The 20,830-nt window shown below is 46.1% G+C and overlaps 11 protein-coding genes and 1 non-coding gene across 12 annotated transcripts; 5 read left to right on the top strand and 7 right to left on the bottom strand.

Moving 5' to 3' along the window:
* Positions 1–26: 26 nt before the first annotated feature.
* J056_002268 (DnaJ-like protein subfamily C member 17) lies at positions 27–1,172 on the top strand (the record flags this gene model as incomplete). The annotated part of the gene is made up of 4 exons (XM_009268132.1): positions 27–116; positions 161–193; positions 242–263; positions 325–1,172. 4 exons carry the CDS (start codon positions 27–29, stop codon positions 1,170–1,172), a joined length of 993 nt encoding a protein of 330 aa, XP_009266407.1.
* Positions 1,173–1,196: 24 nt separating this feature from the next.
* On the bottom strand, positions 1,197–1,669 carry J056_002267 (uncharacterized protein; the record flags this gene model as incomplete). Its single annotated transcript, XM_009268131.1, has 2 exons — positions 1,197–1,517; positions 1,565–1,669. The coding sequence occupies 2 exons, from the start codon at positions 1,667–1,669 to the stop codon at positions 1,197–1,199; spliced, it is 426 nt and encodes a 141-aa protein (XP_009266406.1).
* A 23-nt stretch (positions 1,670–1,692) lies between these two features.
* Positions 1,693–3,012, top strand: J056_002266 (Phosphatidylinositol N-acetylglucosaminyltransferase gpi3 subunit; the record flags this gene model as incomplete). Its single annotated transcript, XM_009268130.1, has 2 exons — positions 1,693–1,709; positions 1,755–3,012. The coding sequence occupies 2 exons, from the start codon at positions 1,693–1,695 to the stop codon at positions 3,010–3,012; spliced, it is 1,275 nt and encodes a 424-aa protein (XP_009266405.1).
* A 29-nt stretch (positions 3,013–3,041) lies between these two features.
* J056_002265 (Ubiquitin-related modifier 1) lies at positions 3,042–3,478 on the bottom strand (the record flags this gene model as incomplete). Its single annotated transcript, XM_009268129.1, has 3 exons — positions 3,042–3,159; positions 3,236–3,388; positions 3,441–3,478. 3 exons carry the CDS (start codon positions 3,476–3,478, stop codon positions 3,042–3,044), a joined length of 309 nt encoding a protein of 102 aa, XP_009266404.1.
* A 41-nt stretch (positions 3,479–3,519) lies between these two features.
* Positions 3,520–4,679, top strand: J056_002264 (GPI-anchor transamidase; the record flags this gene model as incomplete). Its single annotated transcript, XM_009268128.1, has 3 exons — positions 3,520–3,535; positions 3,581–3,689; positions 3,740–4,679. 3 exons carry the CDS (start codon positions 3,520–3,522, stop codon positions 4,677–4,679), a joined length of 1,065 nt encoding a protein of 354 aa, XP_009266403.1.
* Positions 4,680–4,737: 58 nt separating this feature from the next.
* Positions 4,738–6,425, bottom strand: J056_002263 (DNA-directed RNA polymerase II subunit RPB9; the record flags this gene model as incomplete). Its single annotated transcript, XM_009268127.1, has 4 exons — positions 4,738–5,115; positions 5,341–5,592; positions 5,727–6,040; positions 6,095–6,425. 4 exons carry the CDS (start codon positions 6,423–6,425, stop codon positions 4,738–4,740), a joined length of 1,275 nt encoding a protein of 424 aa, XP_009266402.1.
* Positions 6,426–6,634: 209 nt separating this feature from the next.
* Positions 6,635–7,930, bottom strand: J056_002262 (uncharacterized protein; the record flags this gene model as incomplete). Its single annotated transcript, XM_009268126.1, has 2 exons — positions 6,635–7,788; positions 7,846–7,930. 2 exons carry the CDS (start codon positions 7,928–7,930, stop codon positions 6,635–6,637), a joined length of 1,239 nt encoding a protein of 412 aa, XP_009266401.1.
* A 473-nt stretch (positions 7,931–8,403) lies between these two features.
* J056_002261 (uncharacterized protein) lies at positions 8,404–11,867 on the top strand (the record flags this gene model as incomplete). The annotated part of the gene is made up of 3 exons (XM_009268125.1): positions 8,404–8,797; positions 8,853–10,696; positions 10,746–11,867. 3 exons carry the CDS (start codon positions 8,404–8,406, stop codon positions 11,865–11,867), a joined length of 3,360 nt encoding a protein of 1,119 aa, XP_009266400.1.
* Positions 11,868–11,923: 56 nt separating this feature from the next.
* On the bottom strand, positions 11,924–16,370 carry J056_002260 (Transcription initiation factor TFIID subunit 5; the record flags this gene model as incomplete). The annotated part of the gene is made up of 6 exons (XM_009268124.1): positions 11,924–13,569; positions 13,626–14,337; positions 14,388–14,400; positions 14,453–14,468; positions 14,697–15,501; positions 15,549–16,370. The coding sequence occupies 6 exons, from the start codon at positions 16,368–16,370 to the stop codon at positions 11,924–11,926; spliced, it is 4,014 nt and encodes a 1,337-aa protein (XP_009266399.1).
* Positions 16,371–16,449: 79 nt separating this feature from the next.
* On the top strand, positions 16,450–18,903 carry J056_002259 (Protein FAM63A; the record flags this gene model as incomplete). Its single annotated transcript, XM_009268123.1, has 7 exons — positions 16,450–17,323; positions 17,376–17,709; positions 17,770–17,921; positions 18,149–18,185; positions 18,236–18,296; positions 18,346–18,402; positions 18,451–18,903. The coding sequence occupies 7 exons, from the start codon at positions 16,450–16,452 to the stop codon at positions 18,901–18,903; spliced, it is 1,968 nt and encodes a 655-aa protein (XP_009266398.1).
* Positions 18,904–19,034: 131 nt separating this feature from the next.
* Positions 19,035–20,407, bottom strand: J056_002258 (uncharacterized protein; the record flags this gene model as incomplete). The annotated part of the gene is made up of 2 exons (XM_009268122.1): positions 19,035–19,371; positions 19,434–20,407. 2 exons carry the CDS (start codon positions 20,405–20,407, stop codon positions 19,035–19,037), a joined length of 1,311 nt encoding a protein of 436 aa, XP_009266397.1.
* A 257-nt stretch (positions 20,408–20,664) lies between these two features.
* On the bottom strand, positions 20,665–20,745 carry J056_004897. The gene has a single exon. It is a non-coding gene; the product is annotated as a tRNA-Gln (tRNA).
* Between the last annotated feature and the right edge of the window lie 85 nt (positions 20,746–20,830).

Here is a 20,830-nt window from a genome sequence, read left to right as displayed (position 1 = left end):
CGTCCTGGACCAAGACGTCGAAGAGCATGAGCATGAGCATAGACTCGGACTTGGACGCAGAGAAGGTGCTCGACGTCGCTGCTGGTGCTAGCGAGGCCGATGTGCGCAAGGCTTATGTGGGTTGGTTGTTCATTCTATGCTCCGGCTTACACGCCGTTAGAGAAAAAGAAGTTTGAAAGTACACCCAGATAGAGTGAGTGGAGCTTAGAGTATTTCATAGACACGGCTAAACTCCGCTAAGAACCCAGATAATCCTACTGCAGGTTGGTTGATACGGCTTGTTATCAATTACCTCACTAACAACACAAAACAAACACTCAATAGCCGAAGAATTTCACAAACTGACCATCGCCGCTGAGATACTCCTCGATCCCTCAAAGAGAGCGAAGCTGGCAGACATCGCCGCCGCGAACAAGGCAAAGGCTCAGCGTTTCGAGAAATTCGACTCGCGTAGGCAGGATCTGCAGACAGAGTTGGAGAGGAGGGAGAAAGAAGCGGCGGTGGCTGCGCTCGAGAAGAAGAGCAGGAAGAGAGACGCACAGACTGAGCTGGAGCGTATACGCGAAGAAGGGAAACGGATGCGGATGGATAAGACGCAGCAGCTGAATGAAGATCTAGAAAGAGAAAGTAAGCTGAATCTGAATGTGGATGTAGACATGCTGCATAGACCAGAGTCAGAGCCAGAGCCACATTCACAGGAGAGACTGGTAAGAATCAAGTGGACGCGTAAAGATAGACCTGCGTGGACTACAAACACGGTAGATTCCAATAAAGGCGCTATAGCGGGTTCAATGTCCACTTTTGGAGCTGTTTCCCAAGTGATACTCCCCCCACTGAAAGAAAGCACAGCGTCAGGGAAAAAACCCAAGAGTGCATCAGGCATCGTCGAATACAACGATATATTGGGTGCGTTTGGTGCAGTACAGAGTAGCAAGAGAGGGGTACTCGATGGAGTGGCAGTTGATTGGGTGGGTGGGGTTGAGCCTGAGAGTGTGCAGGAGTTGAGGAGGAGCGGGAGGCTTGAGCAGGCGGGGAAGCATTCTTCAATGTCATTTGCGCCTCCAAATGTAAACAGCGCACCAACGATATCCTACGAAACAGAAACACTGATGCGGATGAAAGAGCGCGAGAAACTCAACCAGCAGATACTTGAGGAGGAGGGTTATGTGTAGTAATATAGACATAGGAATATGATTCTACTGCCTCCGCGATTTAGAAGTAGCTGGAGTAGCTGAAGTAGCTGGGGCGAAATCCACATTAGCTCGCTTGCTGGCAGAGGCTGCTTTATCGTGTGTGCGTTGGCGCTGGAGGGATTCCAAGGCCGCTGCGGAGGACGTGTGTGTGCTGTACTCGGAATAAAGAGCGCCATCTGGGGTGTTGGTTGAGTACTCGTCGACGCCGGCCCAGCTGATGAGCCTGTGGTTGATATGAGGATTGTGGAATTGCTGCGAGGCTTGCAATCGGTCGTTGAAGTGTATGTCTTTCTGCTTGAGGTTGTCGAAGCTGTCCATTTTCCTCTGCGGTAACGGTGAGGAGGCAAACACGACTCAAACAACTTACCTACAGAGATAGCCTCATCTACGCCGATTGTACACGCATTACTGGGAATATCCCAATGGCTTACATCTCCAACGGCACTTGGATTCAACTCGCTGATCCCAGCAACCATCGCTGTATGTGCACAAGGCGTGAATGGGGATATGCGTGGCGTGAGTGTTTGGTGTACGCAGCTTCAAATACTCAAACGCCCTTAGAATGGTGAGCGATTTCTACCTGCCTAGCGTTGGCGGTATTGAGCTGCACATCCACCACCTTTCAATCGCCCTTATACGCCGTGGAGTGAGAGTTATTATTATTACGCATCAGTATCCAGGCAGCACTGGCGTTACAGTTGCTCACTCAGGCTTGTCCATCTATTACCTCCCAATACCGATGCTCCCAACGACGAATGCAACGCTGCCCACTTTCTTCACGGCGCACAAGATGCTCAGGGATATTATCATTTCCCAGCGTGTCGATATTGTACACTCTCACGGCGCTTTGTCCAGTTTGGGCCACGAGGCTCTCATGCACGCGAGATGGATCGACGGTGTGCGCACGGTGTTCACGGATCATTCCCTGTTCGGATTCAAGGATGTTGTTGGGATACTCACAAACAAATTGCTCAGATTTGTTCTTTGTGATGTTGATGCCGTTATCTGTGTCAGTATGTCTGGGCGCGATAACACTATGTTGAGGGGGCAGCTAGATCAGAACATCATGCACGTCATACCGAATGCTATCATCAGTGACCATTTCGTTCCTCGCTTGCACTCCACCAGCAAACACACAATCACTATCGTCACGATATCACGCCTCTTTTACCGAAAAGGTGTCGACCTGCTCATCGCGGCGGCTCCCATCATCTGCGCTCGTTATGCTCATGTACACTTTATTGTCGGTGGAGACGGTCCACTGATGGCAGAGCTCGAACGTATGGTTGAAAGACACGGCTTGCAAGACCGCGTGGAGATACTGGGCAATGTTCCACCGAGTTGCGTATCGGAAGTTATGCGCAGGGGCGACATATACCTCAACACCAGTCTTACAGAGAGCTTCGGTATCGTCCTTTTAGAAGCTGCGTCGACGGGCCTCTATGTCGTCAGTACCAAGGTGGGTGGTATCCCCGAAGTGCTACCGCCCCATATGGTGGAGTATGCCGACGACGTGAGCGATGTGAGTGTAGTGGATGCTATAGAAAGGGCACTGTCTACACTAAAATGGCAGGCTGTACATGAAGGAAATGCACGCAAAAAAGACAATCACCTCACAGTGCGCAGGATGTACAGTTGGGATAAAGTGGCCCAGTTGACTCAAGATATATACACAAACATACTCAGCAATCAAACCCAACTGAGTACATACCAGAGAGTTGAGAAGGCATTAAAGACAGGATGTATAGGAGGAGTAATCTATGCAATTGTGATGCTAGTGGATGCTATTATTGCAATTTTGCTCAATTTGTTCGAGTAAATGGAGTTATTCGAGTAGAAGCGCCCTATTCAGCCACCATGGAGCGTTGATATGAATACAACGACATCACCATCTTCTAACTCGCCATCGAGCTCATCGCGCAGTTCCCAATCGCAGTCATTAATTAGAACCAAAATACCTGGGCGGCTGCGAGTGTGAAGATGTGTTAGAACGCACGCTTTCGCTGTTGCTGATGCTGTTGCAGTCACGGCTGCCTACTCACACTGTATCACCCTCTATGAATAACTCTCTGCGCTCGTTGATATGCTCGTCTGCCAGCTTCTTGATCAAGTCGCGCACTGTTGGATTGCGTCCTTGTGCGCTCACCACGAGCTTGATTTGGCGTTGGTGGTTGAAGAGTATTTCCAGACCACCTCTGAAGAAGAAGCCATGGTTAGTTGTGCGCGTCAGTACACACCACCACCCACCCAAATTCTACGTTGAGATTTCTTGTAACGGAAGACATGACCGTGGATGAGCAAGAGAATGACTTTGTGAGCGACGGCGATGAGGGTGCTGTCAGGTCTGAAATGCGTGGTGATGTTTCCACTCTTATTCCTGCTTCTAGCCTGCCTCGTCAGCGGGAACAGCGATGGACATACGAATAATTGGGCCATACTCGTATCCGCGTCTAGATATTGGTTCAATTACAGACACTTAGCTAATGCACTGGGAATGTGAGCAGTAGTAACGCAGTAACGCACACACACTCACACTCACTCTCCAGGTACCGTGCTATCCGTCGACTCGGGATCCCAGACAGCAACATAATCCTCATGCTGCCAGATGACATCAGCTGCAATGCGCGCAACCGCTACCCGGGGTCTGTGTACGCGCACAAAGATCACAGAATGGATCTCTATGGCGAGCGTGTCGAGGTTGATTACCGGGGATACGAAGTGACAGTGGAGAATTTCCTTCGTGTGCTAACAGGAAGACACGAGGAGCACACACCATCGAGTAAACGGCTTCTAAGTGACGAAAACTCAAATGTTCTTCTCTATCTCACCGGACATGGTGGAGATGAGTTTCTCAAGTTCCAGGACACAGAGGAGCTAAATAGCCAGGATATTGCAGATGCAGTTGAACAGATGAGACTTAAGAAGAGATACAACAAAATGCTCTTTATTAGCGATACTTGCCAAGCTGCGACATTGGCAAATAGCCTCTATTCACAGGATGTGCTAGCTATTGGCAGCTCAGTCAAGGGTCAAAACAGCTACAGTCATCACACTGATAAACAAATTGGCGTAGGCGTCATTGAGGGATTTACACATTTCACTCTCAATGCTCTCAGCGATATAGACAGCCATTCGCAGTTGACGCTTGCGGATTTCATCGACAGTTTTGACAGAAGTAAGATTAAATCGACACCAGGTGTCAGGAGCGATCTGTTTGGTAGCTTGGACGACAGTCTGCTGACGGATTTCTTTGCTGGGAATATCGACGTCGATGTGCTTTCACCGGAGACTGAACATTGTATGCAACACGCGGAGCAAGAAAGGCAGAATGTGGATGTGGATGCAGAATCATCTTCTCATACTCCGGCTTCTGCTCACAATATACCTAACGAACCTAGCACACCCAACACACAAAATCAAAACGCGGTATATCTTCTCATTTGTATAATAAGCCTAAGTATCTCAGTCGGTTTGGGACTGCGTTGACTATAATTCACTTTTCACCTTTCCATCGTCCTTCGTTGACTGCTTGAACCCACAATCCTCAGGGATAGGCGCATCTGGGTCGATGGCCGGGGTATCTACCGTGCCAATCTGTTGAATCGTCAGATAGGGTAATTAAAGAGAATATACCACCGACCAGCATGTACTTGGGGTGATTATCGAAGAAGGATTGCCAGCCTTTAACCTGAGACAATTCCTTCTCAGTGAGGCCTCTCAAGTCATGGGTAGGCTGATCCTTGAAGCAGTTTGTGACAAAAGCTCTGGCAGCGTCTTTAGCCACTGCGGCGTGATACATACCACCTGGACCATAAATGCGTGGGTTGCTAGAGACATCAAAGACTAGACCATTTACAGCCAAGTAGATATCTTTACCGTTTCTGCCATTGAAATCTGCAAGTTGATCAACGCTGAAGCTCCTCTGTGGCGGACGGGGAAGATAAGACTTGATGTGTCTCCATTTGCCTTGATATCCCAATAGCAAGTCGTCAAAAATAAAAAAAGCGAGTGTAGCATACACAAGCAGAGATAAGAGAATAAATTTGAATAACTTAAACAACATGATTGATCTGTACAAGGCAAGGTGGATGACGTGAGTTCATACTCTCGACGTATTTGAAAAGGCGTAATTACAACTTGTACACACAAAAAACAAGGTCATCCTCGTCTCTGTGCGCTTTGATTGATCTTGGAAGAAAACAACTTGATTGGTTGTGCATTTTGGACACTCAATTGAAGTGCGTGGTAGCGTTGGATCTTTACCTAAATCTTGCGTGACTCCTGCTTCCTCTTTAGATTGCGTCATTAGATCATTCCTGTACACTCTAGCTTCCACCGCTGCCTCCTCAAAATTACAATTTCTGCATGCAAAAAGCAGCACTCTACGTTCTCTGTCTTCCTGCGAGTGTAGAATGAGCAACTTGTATTTATTCATTAGCTAGCGTACCCTTGGATACAATAAATTATTACAATTCTGGCAGAATTTCAATGACATTGTTGATCGTGTGGTGTGTACCCCGATTCGTCCCTTACGCCTTTTGAAGTATTTTCACCTCTAACGCCTTTACTCCGTGGCTTTCGTCCCTTTAATAGCTTATACTCCTCCCTCTGCTCGTTCTTCGTTGGTGGTGGTTTGTTTGCTTCAGCGTCCCATTGCGCTTCGCGTATCTGAGAAGGCGTGATTGACCGTTCAAGCTGTTCGACGACAGCGCTCTCGAATGGCCTACGATTAGCTGATTTGTACATCAACTTCCAATCTTGTCTACTTTCCCTTCGTGTCCACTTTCCTTGCAAGCTCTGCGTGCTCTCGCCGTCGAAGAATCTCTGCCTGTAAATCTCGAACCAGACTGAGAAGATTCGTTAGTTGAGTCTAATCAACCTCCAAATAGCATTCCACCCACTATAGTTGATTACTTGTGACCTACGCCACCTCTTGCAAACCCTGTGGCACTGCTTCAAATCTTGCTGACTCAATCTGCGGAATATATTGGTTGATATGTCGTGAGTGAATATCTTCATGGGATCCCTCTCTGGTCCGATCCTCTCCTCACTTCTATCCCTGCGTCTGTTTGGCGTTGAAATTCCACTGCCCGTGTACACACTAACTACATCATCCTCACCATCCTCAGATGGTGCATCCGAATGTATCTTGGCTTTGTGGAATAATTTCCAAAATTCATCGGCGTGTTTCTTCTGAGATTCCATCACGGCGTGGAGAGAAGGTGATGTCATTCGCCTCGGCAGAAATGAACTGAAGTCATTTTTCTTTTTCTTTTATTTAGAAATACTCATTATAGTTACAGTCTCTGTGATTGGTACATGTTTGTGTTTGAGATGTTGAGGAAACCTGTGAGATCTTTGAAAGTGAAAATTGTTCTTGTTTACGCCAACGCGATATAGTACACTGTACATAGTACTCCATATACTCCTTTTAGATTCAACTACTTTCTACTCTTCTTCGCATTCGATAACAGCTTGGTCGACTTGCTCACCCCGGCATTCGCAGCCCTTCTCTTATTCTTTGGTACCTGTACTGGCTTGCTTCCACCCGCTCCACCAGCACTGGCCTTTGTCTTGCGCGTTGTCGTCCTCGTCGATCTTCTCGTTGGCTTGGAAGGTGCAGAAGATGACAACATTAAGTCGTCGTACTCATCCTCCAGCTTAACAGGCGGAGGCAGTGAGTTGGACAGCCAGAATGGGTTAGCGTCACTGATTGGGAGGTGATGCGGTCCCTGTGAATATATACCCGACTTCCTACTCCATATCGTCAGAAACACCATCCTCTTGAGTTTCTTATTGTAGAAAAAATAATGCGTGGACCACAACAAGCCGGATCCCGAATCACCAACTGTTGATTGACCGGTGCTCTTCACAGAGAGTGATGGAGATGGCTCCCTTTTATCTTGATCAAGAAGGTATGGAGGTATTGAGGACAGACTGTTTCCGTGATTGCTATCGATTTCTTCCATATCTAAATCGAAGTGCGTGTCCTCATTTCCGCCGATAGAAGACATGTCGTCATCGTCGTAGTCGTCGAACGTCGAGTGGGGGTCTGAACTGGCGTCGGGCGAGTACGAGAAAACGTCACAGTCTTTGATTTGGATGACATCATCTAAAATAGCCTTGAAACCTTGCATTGTTACGCTACCACCTGATTGAACCCTACGCACGGTATTCTGAGCAATGAGGTGAGATTGATGATGATCAGAGTAGTCGTTATCGTGATCAGACATGGAGTGATTAGAATGGAAGCTATCTGCACTTGAACCTAGAGCAGCAGTGGGAGTAGAAGACGGATAGTAACCGTATGAGCGTGAATTGCCATCTTTCATCCTAACGAGCATATTACTCAGTCTATTAACGACCAGACTGCTAGAAGGCTCCTTAACAAACTCATCTGGACGAAGTTGAGTGAAGTCATGATCAGGGAATGCTTGATTAAGCGTTGAAATGAGCAAATAGAGAGTTTTACGCGTTGAGGGGACATCCATATTACCGAATTGGGTAAGTGGTGGAGGGTCATTGACGTACGTATTTTCCAGTAACTTGTACAGCTTCTTATCACTCTTTACTTGTTTGCAGCTGTACGCTTCAACTGATCCGAGTATGACGCACGTTTAGACAACACAGCAGTGGATAACGTGATACTCACTTCTTGTACGCACTTTACATTCATTGGAGGTGAATGAAAGGCTATTACTCAGTAAATCTAAATCTATTAGCTCCAGAAATTTCATATGCGTTGTTTGCGTGTTGGCTGCGTCGGATGCGTCCACTGCGTTTTAATTTAGAAAAGAGATTTACGCCTCAAATAAACTCACGAATCTTTTTGAATTATTGTTAAATTCCCTACGTTATTATCACAACCTAAGGTACTCACAGGGTGATAATATAGATTGTTGATGGTCAAGAAGTGATTTGAATGCACAAAATATTAAATACTTTCAGTTTCTAAATAGATGCTAATTGATCCCGAGAGATTCACATGCGAGAATCAACTTTAATCTCTATTTATCTCTCCTCATACCGTAATTTCGTCAGCACTTGTAAGACGACTAAACGGTAAGCAATCATACTTGATTAAGTAGATAGCTATTAAATACCCACAGCCATCTCAATTAAAAACTGCGTAAACGATCTCAGTCACAATCCGAAATCAACAACCACTTCCTCAACAACCAACATCATCGCCGAATTATAATTAAAGAACATGCTTAGATTATCTTCGAGGAGGCTACTCAGAAGATCACAGCTTGGAATATTAGCTTCTAGATCCTTCTCTTCCTCCCTCAATCTTGGTCCACGCTGGATCAACGATAAACCCAGAGCCAGACTCTCCACCCAGAGAAGGGGTGGTGCTCCCGAATCCAGTAGCTTGGATAAGAAATCCAACTTGGACGCCGACGCCGACGATACAAAGCGTGGCAACAGCAGCTCCTCTCACAATGGTCAGCACAGTGGCGGTAACAGCAACGGTGACAATGAAGACGATAGTGGCAACAACAACAACAACAGCAATCCAACATCTCTTACCAAGAACACTCCGCCTTCCTACTTCCCCAGAGTCCTCGCTTTACCCATTAACCGTAGACCTCTTTTCCCTGGTAAGTCTTACGTAATCCTCAATCCCATTCCCTTCTCTCTAACTCTCCCACAAAGGCTTCTACAAAGCTGTAGTTATTAAGAACCCTCAGGTCGTCGCCGCCATCAAGGAAATGATGTCCAGAGGCCAGCCCTATCTTGGTGCTTTCCTGCACAAGGATCCAGACAGCGAATCTGATGTAATCGATAGCATGGATGACTGCGAATCGGTTGGTGTGTTTGCGCAAATCACTTCCGCATTTCCAACTCGCACCGGCAAATCTGATGACGACAAGGAGAACAACTCAAATAAAGACGAAGAGGAAAGCTTAACAGCTGTATTGTACCCCCACCGTCGTATCAGAATCGACGAACTCTACGCTCCAGGTGTTAAACCTCCAAAGCCACAGTTACCATCAGTCGAAGACGCACGAGACCAATTACCTGTAGAAGTCAAGCAAGCCGTCCCAGAAGAAGAGAAACAATTGGAAGAGGCTCACAAAGAACGTCGTAAAGCTCAACAGAGCCATCCTCTCCAGACTGCCTTCTTGGAACCTTTCAATATCTCTCTCGTAGACGTCACTCACTTGAAGTTACCTCCTGCGACAAAACCACACTCGCAGACGACGAAAGCACTCATGAGCGAACTGATCAACGTCTTCAAGGATATTGCTCAGCTTAACCCCTTATTCAGAGATCAGATCGCTAACTTTAGCGTGTCACAGTCGGCGTCTAACATTTTCGAGGAACCTGACAAACTCGCTGATTTTGCCGCTGCTGTTTCACAAGGTGAAATTAATGAACTTCAGGCTGTGCTCCAGGCTCAAGATGTCGAGGATAGATTGAGCAAGGCTCTGACCGTCCTCAAGCGCGAGCTAATTAATGCGCAATTGCAGTCTAAAATTTCAAGAGATGTTGAATCAAAAATACAGAAACGTCAAAGAGAATTTTACTTGATGGAACAACTCAAGGGCATTAAGAGAGAATTAGGATTGGAGTCTGATGGAAAAGATAAGATGCTGGAAAAATTCAAGTCTAGATCATCTTCAACGTCTATACCTGATCCCGTTCGTAAAGTGATGGATGAGGAAATCAGCAAACTGTCAACACTCGAGCAAGCATCGTCGGAATTTGCTGTCACTAGAAACTACTTGGATTGGCTCACATCTATTCCTTGGGGACAGCATTCAACAGAGAATTTCTCCCTTCCACATGCTACCAATGTACTCGACGAGGATCACTATGGCTTGAAGGATGTCAAAGATCGCATCTTGGAGTTCCTTGCTGTCGGCAAATTGAGAGGCTCAGTCGAGGGTAAAATCATCTGCCTTGTCGGTCCACCTGGTGTTGGTAAAACCAGCATTGGTAAATCTGTTGCAAGAGCTCTTAGTAGACAATTTTTCAGATTCTCAGTCGGTGGACTGACTGATGTTGCCGAAATTAAAGGTCACAGACGTACTTATGTCGGTGCAATGCCAGGTAAGATCGTACAGGCTTTGAAGAAGGTTCAAACGGAGAATCCACTCGTATTGATTGATGAGATTGATAAAGTCGGTAAAGGATACAACGGTGATCCTTCATCGGCACTTTTGGAAATGTTAGATCCTGAGCAAAACAATCAGTTCCTCGATCATTATCTCGATGTTCCATTAGATCTGTCTAAGATTCTCTTCGTAACGACTGCCAACGTATTGGACACTATACCTGCACCTCTCCTCGACAGAATGGAGGTAATAGAAGTCAGTGGTTATGTCGCAGATGAGAAGGCCGCCATCGCTGAGAGATATCTCTCTCCTCAAGCTAAAGAGATTTCTGGACTGAAGGACGCCAATGTCGAGCTCTCGCCTGAAGCTATTGAGGTCTTGATTAGATCTTACGCTAGAGAGTCCGGTGTACGTAATCTCAAAAAGCACATTGAGAAGGTGAGTGACGAGATGACCTTGTTTGTTTGACACGACTTACACAGCACAGATCTACCGCAAAGCTGCTCTCGGTATTGTCAAGGACTTGGGAGAAGAAAACTTGCCCGAAGAGCACGCGGAAGATATGTCCAAGACCACGACTATACCTTCTGAAACGCCCAAGCCAAACGAAGTGAATGCAGGTGCAACGACAGAAACTACAAGCACAGAATCACAGAAGACAAGCAAGCGAAACATGTTGGCAGACTTCTTCAGTTCATCAGCTGAACCGGCCAAGATTAGTGCGGAGTCTAATGGAAAGGCTGATAAGAACACTACGAAGAATGAAGAAGGAAAAGGGAGAGAGCAGAAGCCGGAAGCGTCTGAATCTGATGAATCTACAAGAGTAACTTCGCAACCAAGAAAGCCACTAGAAATACCTTCGCATGTTAATGTTAAGATAACCCCAGAAAACCTGAGCGATTACGTCGGACCTGCAATTTACCAAAAAGACCGACTATACTCTCAGCTTCCACCTGCAGGTGTATCTACAGGACTTGGCTATCTCGGTAATGGTAGTGGAGCAGTGATGCCAATTGAATGTAGATCATACGCCGGTAAAGGTTCATTACAATTAACAGGTAAACTTGGTGAAGTTATTAGAGAATCAGCTCAAATTGCCTTGTCATTCGTCAAGTCCAACGCCAAAGAACTCGGTCTGGATAAGGATATTTTGCATGAGAAAGACTTACACCTACACATGCCAGAAGGAGCTATTGGTAAAGATGGTCCAAGTGCTGGCTCGGCAATCACCACGGCATTTATTTCACTCTTGACTGGATTGAAGGTGGATTCAAATCTGGCAATGACAGGTGAAATTACTTTGGTTGGACAAATTTGTGCAGTCGGTGGTTTGAGAGAGAAGTTGTTGGCTGCCAAACGCGCGGGAGTCACTAGAGTTTTGGTCCCACACGCCGTGAAAGCGGATGTAGATGCCAATGTACCAGATTCAGTCAAAGAAGGTCTAGATATAGTTTTTGTGGAGGAATACAACGAAGTGCTCAGATATGCATTCGGTACAAACCATCGTCTCGTCCAACATTGGACTGAAAATGGCTTGATGGTCGATAGGAATGTCCGCCATCTGTCATCTACACCACCACCATCATCAAGCGCTGAAATTAGAACCTGAGTAAATGTTTATTGTATAAAGAGAAGATGCATTATTTTAATTTGAATACTTTATTATTAATCGGCTGCAATATTTCCACCATCTAATGCAGCTAAACATAAGTTACGTGGTGTAAATTTGACATGATAAGCTGGACTGTTTTTTGAGTGGAATGTTTCAAGTAGATCAGAAGTACTATTATCAGGTCTTTCAGTGTTTGATGTGAGAATATCCCAGCATCTTATCGAGCAATCTGATGAAGAACTGATCAGGAGGTTTGAATTTGCGTCAAAATTGAGACTGTTGATTTGAGCAGTATGACCCAGCATCTTTTTTATACGTTTTCCACTTCCTAAATCCCAGAGAGATATGGAGAGATCATCAGATGCAGTAGCCAAGTACTTGCCATCTGGACTGAGAGCCATAGTTGAGAGAGGAGCTTGATGACCAATGAATATCCTAACACAAGCACCACGTTGAACATCCCACAAACGAGCAGTTCTGTCTTGTGAACCAGTAGCAAGGTAGAGCGAATTAGGGTGGAATTTGACTGTTTCAACGTCACCCAAATGACCAGCAAAGATACGCAGAGCATTAGGTCTCTCAGCTGACCACAATCTTGCTGTTCTGTCTCTGGAAGCCGTTGCAAAATAGATACCGAATGGACCCCATTCACAATCCCACACAGGATCTCTGTGTCCTCTGTAGACAGCAAGATTTGAGTAGGTTTCCAACGACCACAGTCTGACAGTGGAGTCAGCAGAGCTTGAGATGAGGTGTCTTGGCTGAACAGGAGTGCCAAATGAAGGATCGAAAGACAAACCAAAAACTGGTCCAGAATGTCCAACAAACTTGATGTCCTTCAAACCGGTATCTAATTTGAGTTTTTTCATAGATGAAGGTGGATGCTCTCTATCGAAATCATCTCTCAATCCAGTAAATGATTCATTTCGAAGATTCCACAGTCTGACTGTTGAATCAGATAAACCTGCAGCTAAAATTGATGAGTCTGGGGAAAAGGTTGAGCAATTCAGCTCATCACCAACGTCTTGTAGCGTGAAAGCACAGATTGAAGGCAAATTTACTTTACTCTTTATAGTTTCTTCAACACCATTAGTTGATTTCTCCAACTCGACACCCAAATTTATTCTCTTTCTGCTGTCAAAGACTTTTTCCACTTCCCTCCTTACATCTGCAGTTCTGAATACCGGCAGAGGTGGGAGATCAGCTCTTGTTGGTGCGAGCAAGTGATTTTCGTCTCTAATTTCCCCTGCTGCTGGTGGTGGCGGAGCTGTTGCATCTTGAGGTGTACCGGCAGGAGCAGCGCCTGGTGCGTATGCATTTGGTGGATTTGGTGTAGGGGTTGCTTCTGCAGATTGTGCACCTTGATCAGAAGGTTGCTGGGATTGTGGTTGTTGTTGAGGTTGTTCTTGTTGTGGTGGTGGTTGTTGTGGTTTCTGTTGTTGAGGATCTATTTCCATGCCCTCCTCTCTTTCCATGGCGTCATTAACTGCTACCTGTCTGTCAACTTCCGCCCTCAAACCATCGTCTAGTGGTGGTAAGCCTAGCTTCAATTCACCGATAATGTTATTGAAACTTTGAGCGGATTGTGCAATTGCCATTCTTTGGCCTGGTATGGTAGGATAAGTGATTGTGAGATCAGAGATCAGACCTGTTGATTCTTCTATCATTTCTTGACTAATCTTTGTAGAGGATTCGACGACTGCATTCGTGAGTATCGGTGGTTAGTGAAATTCTGATAAAGTGAAAATGTCTCACCATCAACTCTTAGTCTTTCATTGACAATTTTCAACATGAGTGATCTACCTTTAGCTTCAGCGGTACCACCTGTAGAAGAACCACCTGGGCCACCAACTAAAGCGTCGGATAGCCAACCCAACAACAGATTCCATGCAGCTTTACCCAGTCTGACGATATACTTTTGTGATCTCCATCTGATAGCCAATGGATCAGACTTCACGTGAGCTGGGAGGGTCAGACTGCCAAGATGGGCTATAACGTCTGCGTGGTATGGGATTAGACTGTGAGCGTGTCTGTGAAGCATAGCTCTAGCAGATTTCTGGAACGAAAGGCTGATGAGATCTAAATAAGTGTGTACGAAAATTGGGAAGAGAATTGGGCGTAATTGAGGTCTGTAGACGTCTAGGCTACCTTCAACCCATCGATCCAAGTCTCTAAAGCCTCTTTCACGCTCGGTTGGATCAGTCAGAAGCAGTCTATCCGTGGTTACTTTACCGAGGTGATCGTTTGAAGCCAATTTCACTAAATCCAACAACACGCTATCCTTTGAAGGACCAGGTGGAATATTATCATCTTGGTTATGATTCTTTATTGAGTCTGCAGATTGACGTGCCAACTCTTCCAGCGTTTGTGTGTGGTTGTTTGTGCCTGCATTTATCCCTTTACTGGTCAAATCACTCTTGAGTGCCTCTTCTGCGCCACTAAATCCCTTCCGCCGAAGATATTCAAGCTATTGGCTGTGATTAGCGTCGGCGATTCCACTCAACGACTCCAACGTACAACGATATCGTGGCTTTGATTTTAATTGTTAGGTGCCTTGCAGATAATCTATCTTAAAAACCTACTGATTCTCAGATTTCTCTGGTTTCGTTGTGTCTGAGTTCATGACCGTTTGGTAACAGAAAGTTTGGAATCAACAACAGAGCACACAGGACACAAGACACAGGACACAGTAACACCCCACAGAAGTACTCTTCATATGGCTCATATGCATAATTATTAAAGACGTTAACATGAAATTGAAGTAACAAAGGGGAATTACACTGTTTTCCTTTGTTAGTAGAACCCACCACCATAGATCACACTCACTTATCAAACAACTCTTCATTATCGATGAAGATTGTTGTCCTTCTCCCTCTTCCTCTTTACCTGCTTTCTCTGGGCTTTGCTGATATCCACCTGGAAGATTCGTTGCTGACTTGATTGAGCTATTTCCTGGACTCATTGAAGGCGCTGTACTTTGACCCGCATTTGGTGTCTCCAAATGGCTGTTTTGGTCTTGTTGGAATTTAGCCTTCTCTGGTGTTTTTGGTGGTACTATTTTGTTTTCACCTGACTCTTGAGCTTCTTTTGCTTTAGCTTCTTCCTCCGCCTTGTCTGATCTCTTCTTCTCCTCCTCTGTTTTCTTCTGCTTCTTCTGCTCCTCTGCTGAATGTGGTGATTCCTCAAGTGAGGGTGCTAAAGGCGTTTCTGGACTACGTTGTGAAAGACGGAGTGGCGTTGGAACCTCCTCTGGTCCAGGCAAGGTTGTCCATGTTGCTGCATTGTGGGCCTCTTCTGGCAACTTCTGCTTTGATTCAATTGGTGCATCCACCTTATCCTTAGATATAGGCTCTGGCTTTGGATCCTTAGCATTCTCAACAGCTGTCGTATCTCCACCTTCCTCTGTGACCGGTATATGTGTTCCTTCTGCATCTGTCAATTGCACCGTCTCCAATGGTACTGTTACAGTAACTGGGTTTGGCTTTCCACTAATATCTGGTGTATCTGGTGTATCACCAGGGTAGATTGGCACATGTTCTCCTGCCGGTGTTGAGATTCCTTCTGGTTTGCGAGGTCCGTCTGCCTTGAGATTGACGACACCCTTTGGAAGAGCTGGATGATTAGCTTTAGACTAGGTGGATTGTTAGATATATTAATATAGAGAGCACAGCAACCCACTGGAACGGAGGGAGCTGGAGCTGCAATTGGAGCTGGTGACTCTTCTTTAGGCGTTGTTACTGGAGTTTCCTCGAAAGCATTCAGCTTTTCTTTTGGTTGCTCCTGCTTCTGCTTCTGTTCGTCTTTCTCAACAGGCTCTGGAACAATTGTAGATTCTGTAGTGTTTGTTGGTTGAGGTTGAGCTGCAGTCACAGGCTCCTCTTTCGTCTCAGGAACGACAGTGTCCTCAGCTGTACCAGTAGGGGCAGGAGCTTCAGTGGTCACAGGCTCGTTTGTGTTCATCTTGCTCTCGTCTTTAGTAACTTCAGTGACGACCTTGGTATCCTTTGGAGCGTGCAAGATAGTTGGAGCGTCTACTTGAGCAGCAGTTGGCGGGTGTGGATCTGAGTGTTGTGGGGTTGGCTCTGGGTTTTCGTCGGTAGACGCAGCAGCAACTGCGACGCCTGCAGCACCTGCAATAGCGGCAGCACTTCCAGCAGCAAGACCAGATTTGACGTCAGAGGCATCTGATTGGTCTTTGTTGTCTGTATCTTTTTTTATGGCCCTCTCGACATCCTCACGCTCTGCTTGAGGGACAGGCTCCTGGTCGTAAACTTTCTTAGCATCTGGAGCCACACCTTGAGGAGGAGGGGCGTCAGCCTTATCGATGGAGACGTTGTCTGAAGCGTGGTTGTTATCCTCATCATCGTCGATCGAGGCTTGAGCGGAAGAAGCGTCGATGATACCGCCTGCAGCAGCAGCAGGGGAGATGAGAGATGCGTGCGTATTATTACGTTTGTGCCATTCTCTGAAATATGGGTCGTGCTGTACGAAATCCGTCATCTTAGCTGATGGTCGTCAGAGATAAAGAATCGTACAAAAAAAATATTACGCAGCTTGGCAATTTACAACCATCATCATCATGAGCAACAATCCTTATTCTAATAGCTTTGATAAATTCGCTGAATCTGTTGAGCGTGATTTGAACCTCAAAGGCGTAACCGGTGCGGAGGAGGCGGTGCACGTGAAGGAGGGGGAGCCAGAACAGGAAGAGCAGCTACCACAGCAAGTACCACTCCACCCAGAAACTCCTCAAGAATGGCCTCTGAAATCAGTCTTCAACGCTGCCGGTACTCGGGTCAAGGTGGTCACCCAAAACGAGAATGGCCCTTGTAGCTTGCTAGCCTTGGTCAATATTCTCATAATGCGTGGAAATTTACAGCTCTCTCCAGCGAGCAGAACAAGCGTCGACTACGACTACATATCCTCAATCATTGCTGAATTCCTCCTTAGGAAGCATATCCCCAAAGACTCCCCTTACTCCATATCTGACGCTCTCAATGTCCTCCCCCACACGAGATACGGTCTCGATCTAAACCCCCACTTTCATTCTCCGTACGCTCTCAACCCTTCTTCCGTCAGACACAAGGGCGCAATTGATCTATTTGCCCTCTGCGACGTCCCTCTAGTCCATGGCTGGGTGTGCGATCGGCAATCGCCCAACTCTGACGTCATTCTCCAAGACTTCGAAAACTACGATCATGCCACACAGGTCATAGCCGAGGGTGACCACCTAGCTGGAGTGCTCCCCAACTCCAACTCCATCAACCGTGATACAAATGAAGGTGATTTATCATCTCAGCAGCAAGAAATTGTTAGAAAAGCACGCATCCTTGCGCAATTTATCGACAGTTCACGCACACAAATGACACTCACCGGCTTATTCGTCCTCACAGAATGTCTCAGTAGCGGCGAATACGTTGCTTTATTTCGCAACTCTCATCTATCTGTATTGTGTGGGTATAAATTGGTGTCTCACTGTCTCAATTATCATCTAATGCGTAGCAGATAAACGTCATCACAAGCTCTATACACTTGTTACAGATGGTGCCTTGGCCGAGGAAGCGGATGTTATATGGGAATCGTTAGAGGATGTCGACGGCAGCGGCTCGGCGTTCCTCAATGACAATTTCAACCCATCCGGTGTAATTGGTGGCGATTATGCTGGCGCTAGTGCTGCTTACGCCAATAGTGCTCATGATGTTTACGATACAAACGGTACAAACGATACTCTCACTGTTGAGCAACGCGTCACTACGCGTGCCCAGAATGAAGGATGGGATGACGCGGTACTCGCTTACGAGCTGTCACGTGTTCAGAATACAGCCCGGGCTGACTCAGAGTGAGTGTTTTAGGTTTTTAATGTGCACAGCAATATTAACTGCGCAAATTCTTAATATAGCCTAGCGCTGGCAATGCAATTGCAACAAGATGAAAACGAGAGGAGACAAAGGCAGCGCCAAAATCAACCTAGTGCGGGCGTGCCTTCACATACCCCACACGCACCGGCAGTCACTCAAAAAGCTCAAAAGGACAGAAAATCAAAGAAATCATGTAATATTATGTAACGCTTAACAATCATTTATGAGATCTGAACGATTAGTTTTCTTTCTGCCCGTGTTTGCAAATGTTTTAGATCGGATATGGAAAGATATGAATGATGAAAACTTTCCGAGAATGCAAAAATATTTCCAAATCGAGATATTTGGCACTAAAATTAAAGATTTGAAATGCTTAAATGATTCAATACACCTCTTAAACCGCTACCACAAAGTATTTAGATATGAAGTTCATTGCAGCCACCTCCGCACTCCTCGCGTGAGTATAGATTGCTGACAGCTGTCGACGAATAGCTGACAATTACGTAGCTCCGCATTAGCAGCCAAGATCACATCACCACCACAACTCACCCAATGTCGCAACATTGCTGTTAGTACTCTTTAGAGAAAAAAAAAAAAAGACTTACAAATCAACACAGATCAAATGGACTGAAGGTGAAGGTGACATCTACATCACTGTTATCCCAGCTGGAGAAGTAGGAGCGTAAGTTGTACATTTGAAATCATCTAAAACTCTCTAATAGGCAAGCAGTGAACCAATCGAAGCGTTCCCTCCACAACACGGTGAAAGCGGCTCATACAACTGGAAGGTCAACGTTCCAGGTGGCAAAGAAATTTCATTGGCAGTAAACGACGAATCTGGTGATGTCAATTACAGTTCTGAGTTGACCGTTAGAGACTCTGACAATTCTGACTGTCTCGGTGAAGATGTTCAAGGTCAAGCGGCGGAGAGCGATGACTCAAACAACGATGATGGAGATCAGTCTAGCTCCTCTTCATCTGAGTCTTCAAGCTCATCCTCGACTTCGTCATCTTCATCCTCATCCAGCTCTACACCATCATCGTCTTCCTCAGACAATACCAGTGCTGACAGCGGCAACAACGCCCAAAACGATGACGACTCTGGTGCTGTTTCACACGTCTTTGCTGGCTCAATGGTCGCTGCTGCCTCTCTCGCTGGTGCTCTCCTCATCTAAACATAGTGTCTTTTCTTCAAACTACTAATCTCTACTTGTAATTTGTGACAATCCGTTCTTTTCCAATAATTATGTTATGTAACTATGTTTAAGCTTTTTTAATACTATGGACAATTCTTGTGTGATCCTTCTTACTGCCATCTAATGCGCTTATCGCTGCCAATCCAGTACTTCCGCAGCGATTTCGGCAGAGCCAGACGTAAGTTTGCGCTTTCGTCGCTCTCCACCCCGTTTTCAACCAGGGCGAGAATGAGACGAGGGATGGCAGCTGCCGTGCCATTAAGCGTATGCACGAACACGTTCCCTTCGCCCGTCTTGTACCTTATGAGCAGTCTGCGCGCCTGGTAGTCGATGCAATTAGACGCCGACGACACCTCTCCCCACTCTTCACGTCCCGGCATCCACGCCTCGACGTCGTATTTCCTATACGCACTCGCACCTAATTCCTGAGTCGGCATATCCAGTATTCTGTTGTGAGCGAGTGTGAGTAGGATTAAGAGTGAACATCGCAGTGACCTTGTCGCACCCACCTATATGGTACATTGAGAGTTTGTACAATCTCCCTCTGAATGTCTACTATCTCATCCAGCATCGCGTCACTCGAGGAAGCATCTGTGAGGGAAAATAACTCAACCTTGGTGAACTGGTGCAATCTATACAATCCCCGCGTGTCTCGTCCTCGAGCTCCAGCTTCCGCTCGGAAGGCATGCCCACAAGCGACATACTTGATGGGGAGCTCTTTGTGTTTGAGCAAATCGTTGAAATGCAGCCCAGCCAGAGGTATTTCAGCAGTAGCTGCGAGACAGAGTGTGTTAGGGCCATTGTTATTGTTACTGTTACTGTCACTGTTACTCTCTCGTGCATTACCATTACTGTTTCCAGCACCGCTACTGCTAACTGTATATGTCTGATTCGCTGCTGTATCGCGCGGCACAAATCCACACCTATTTGCGATGTCCATTTTGACAATATCGGGCACAGTGACGAGAGTGTAACCGCGCCCAACAGCCACATGCAGAGCGTGCTGTATGAGTACATGTTCCAGCACCGCCAACTCAGCTTTGAGAATTGCGAAACCATTACCGGACACATTAGCCGCGGACAGTGGGAGAGTCCCGTTAAGTCGAGCAGCAATATCGAGATGATCACGTGTGCGAGTGGCGCGTATTGGTGGTGGACCTCCGCTGTCCACCTCTACTGCAACGTTGTTCGTCGGAGAAGACGGGTGCGATTCGTTGGGGATCTGCGAAGCTATCTCGTACAAATCCTGTTTAGTATCTCTTAATCTTCCTTCCAGCTCCTTTATTTCCCTTTTCAGCTCCTTCGACTTGGTCGTTGCTTGCGTGTGTTTCGTCGCATTTAGCGTGTGCTCGAGCATGGAGGATGTGTTGTAGATGTTCGTGTAGTTGCTTAGATCCACTTTGGCATTGCGGTGTACATTATTTTGCGCAATTTGTTCCAGTGATCCGCGAATGCCTTTGTAGTTGAGCCGAGGCTTGATCATTAGCAGTGATAGACCTTATCAACGCTGTAATCTGCATACAAAATTCTTGTTTTCGAGTTCGTTCAAGTTGCTCTTATCGAATGTATGATTGCGCGTCAACTTCAACCAACTTTTACATCTTGCTCCTTCTGATGTCCTGTCACATCGCTAATACATGGTGTATTGCTCAGGTCATCAAACTAAGAAGTCATTTATACTCTTGAAAAACGCAGATATCTCCTAACAAATAATAAAAAGAGGAAATTAGGAAAGGCAAAAGGTCTTGCCCGGATTCGAACCGGGGTTAATGGAAGTTTTTGTATCAAAATCCACGGTGATAACCGCTACACTACAAAACCAACTGAAATAAGTAGGTAATTTGTGGTAAAAACTCTTATTGTGTATCAATTCAAAAATTCTAAGCTCTTCATCTGGGATGTTTTT

The sequence above is a fragment of the Wallemia ichthyophaga genome (genome assembly GCF_000400465.1).
Source record: "Wallemia ichthyophaga EXF-994 unplaced genomic scaffold scaffold2, whole genome shotgun sequence".
Lineage (NCBI taxonomy): Eukaryota > Fungi > Basidiomycota > Wallemiomycetes > Wallemiales > Wallemiaceae > Wallemia > Wallemia ichthyophaga.
Note: the sequence above shows the minus strand (reverse complement) of the source record. Positions and strands in the feature narration are given on the sequence as shown.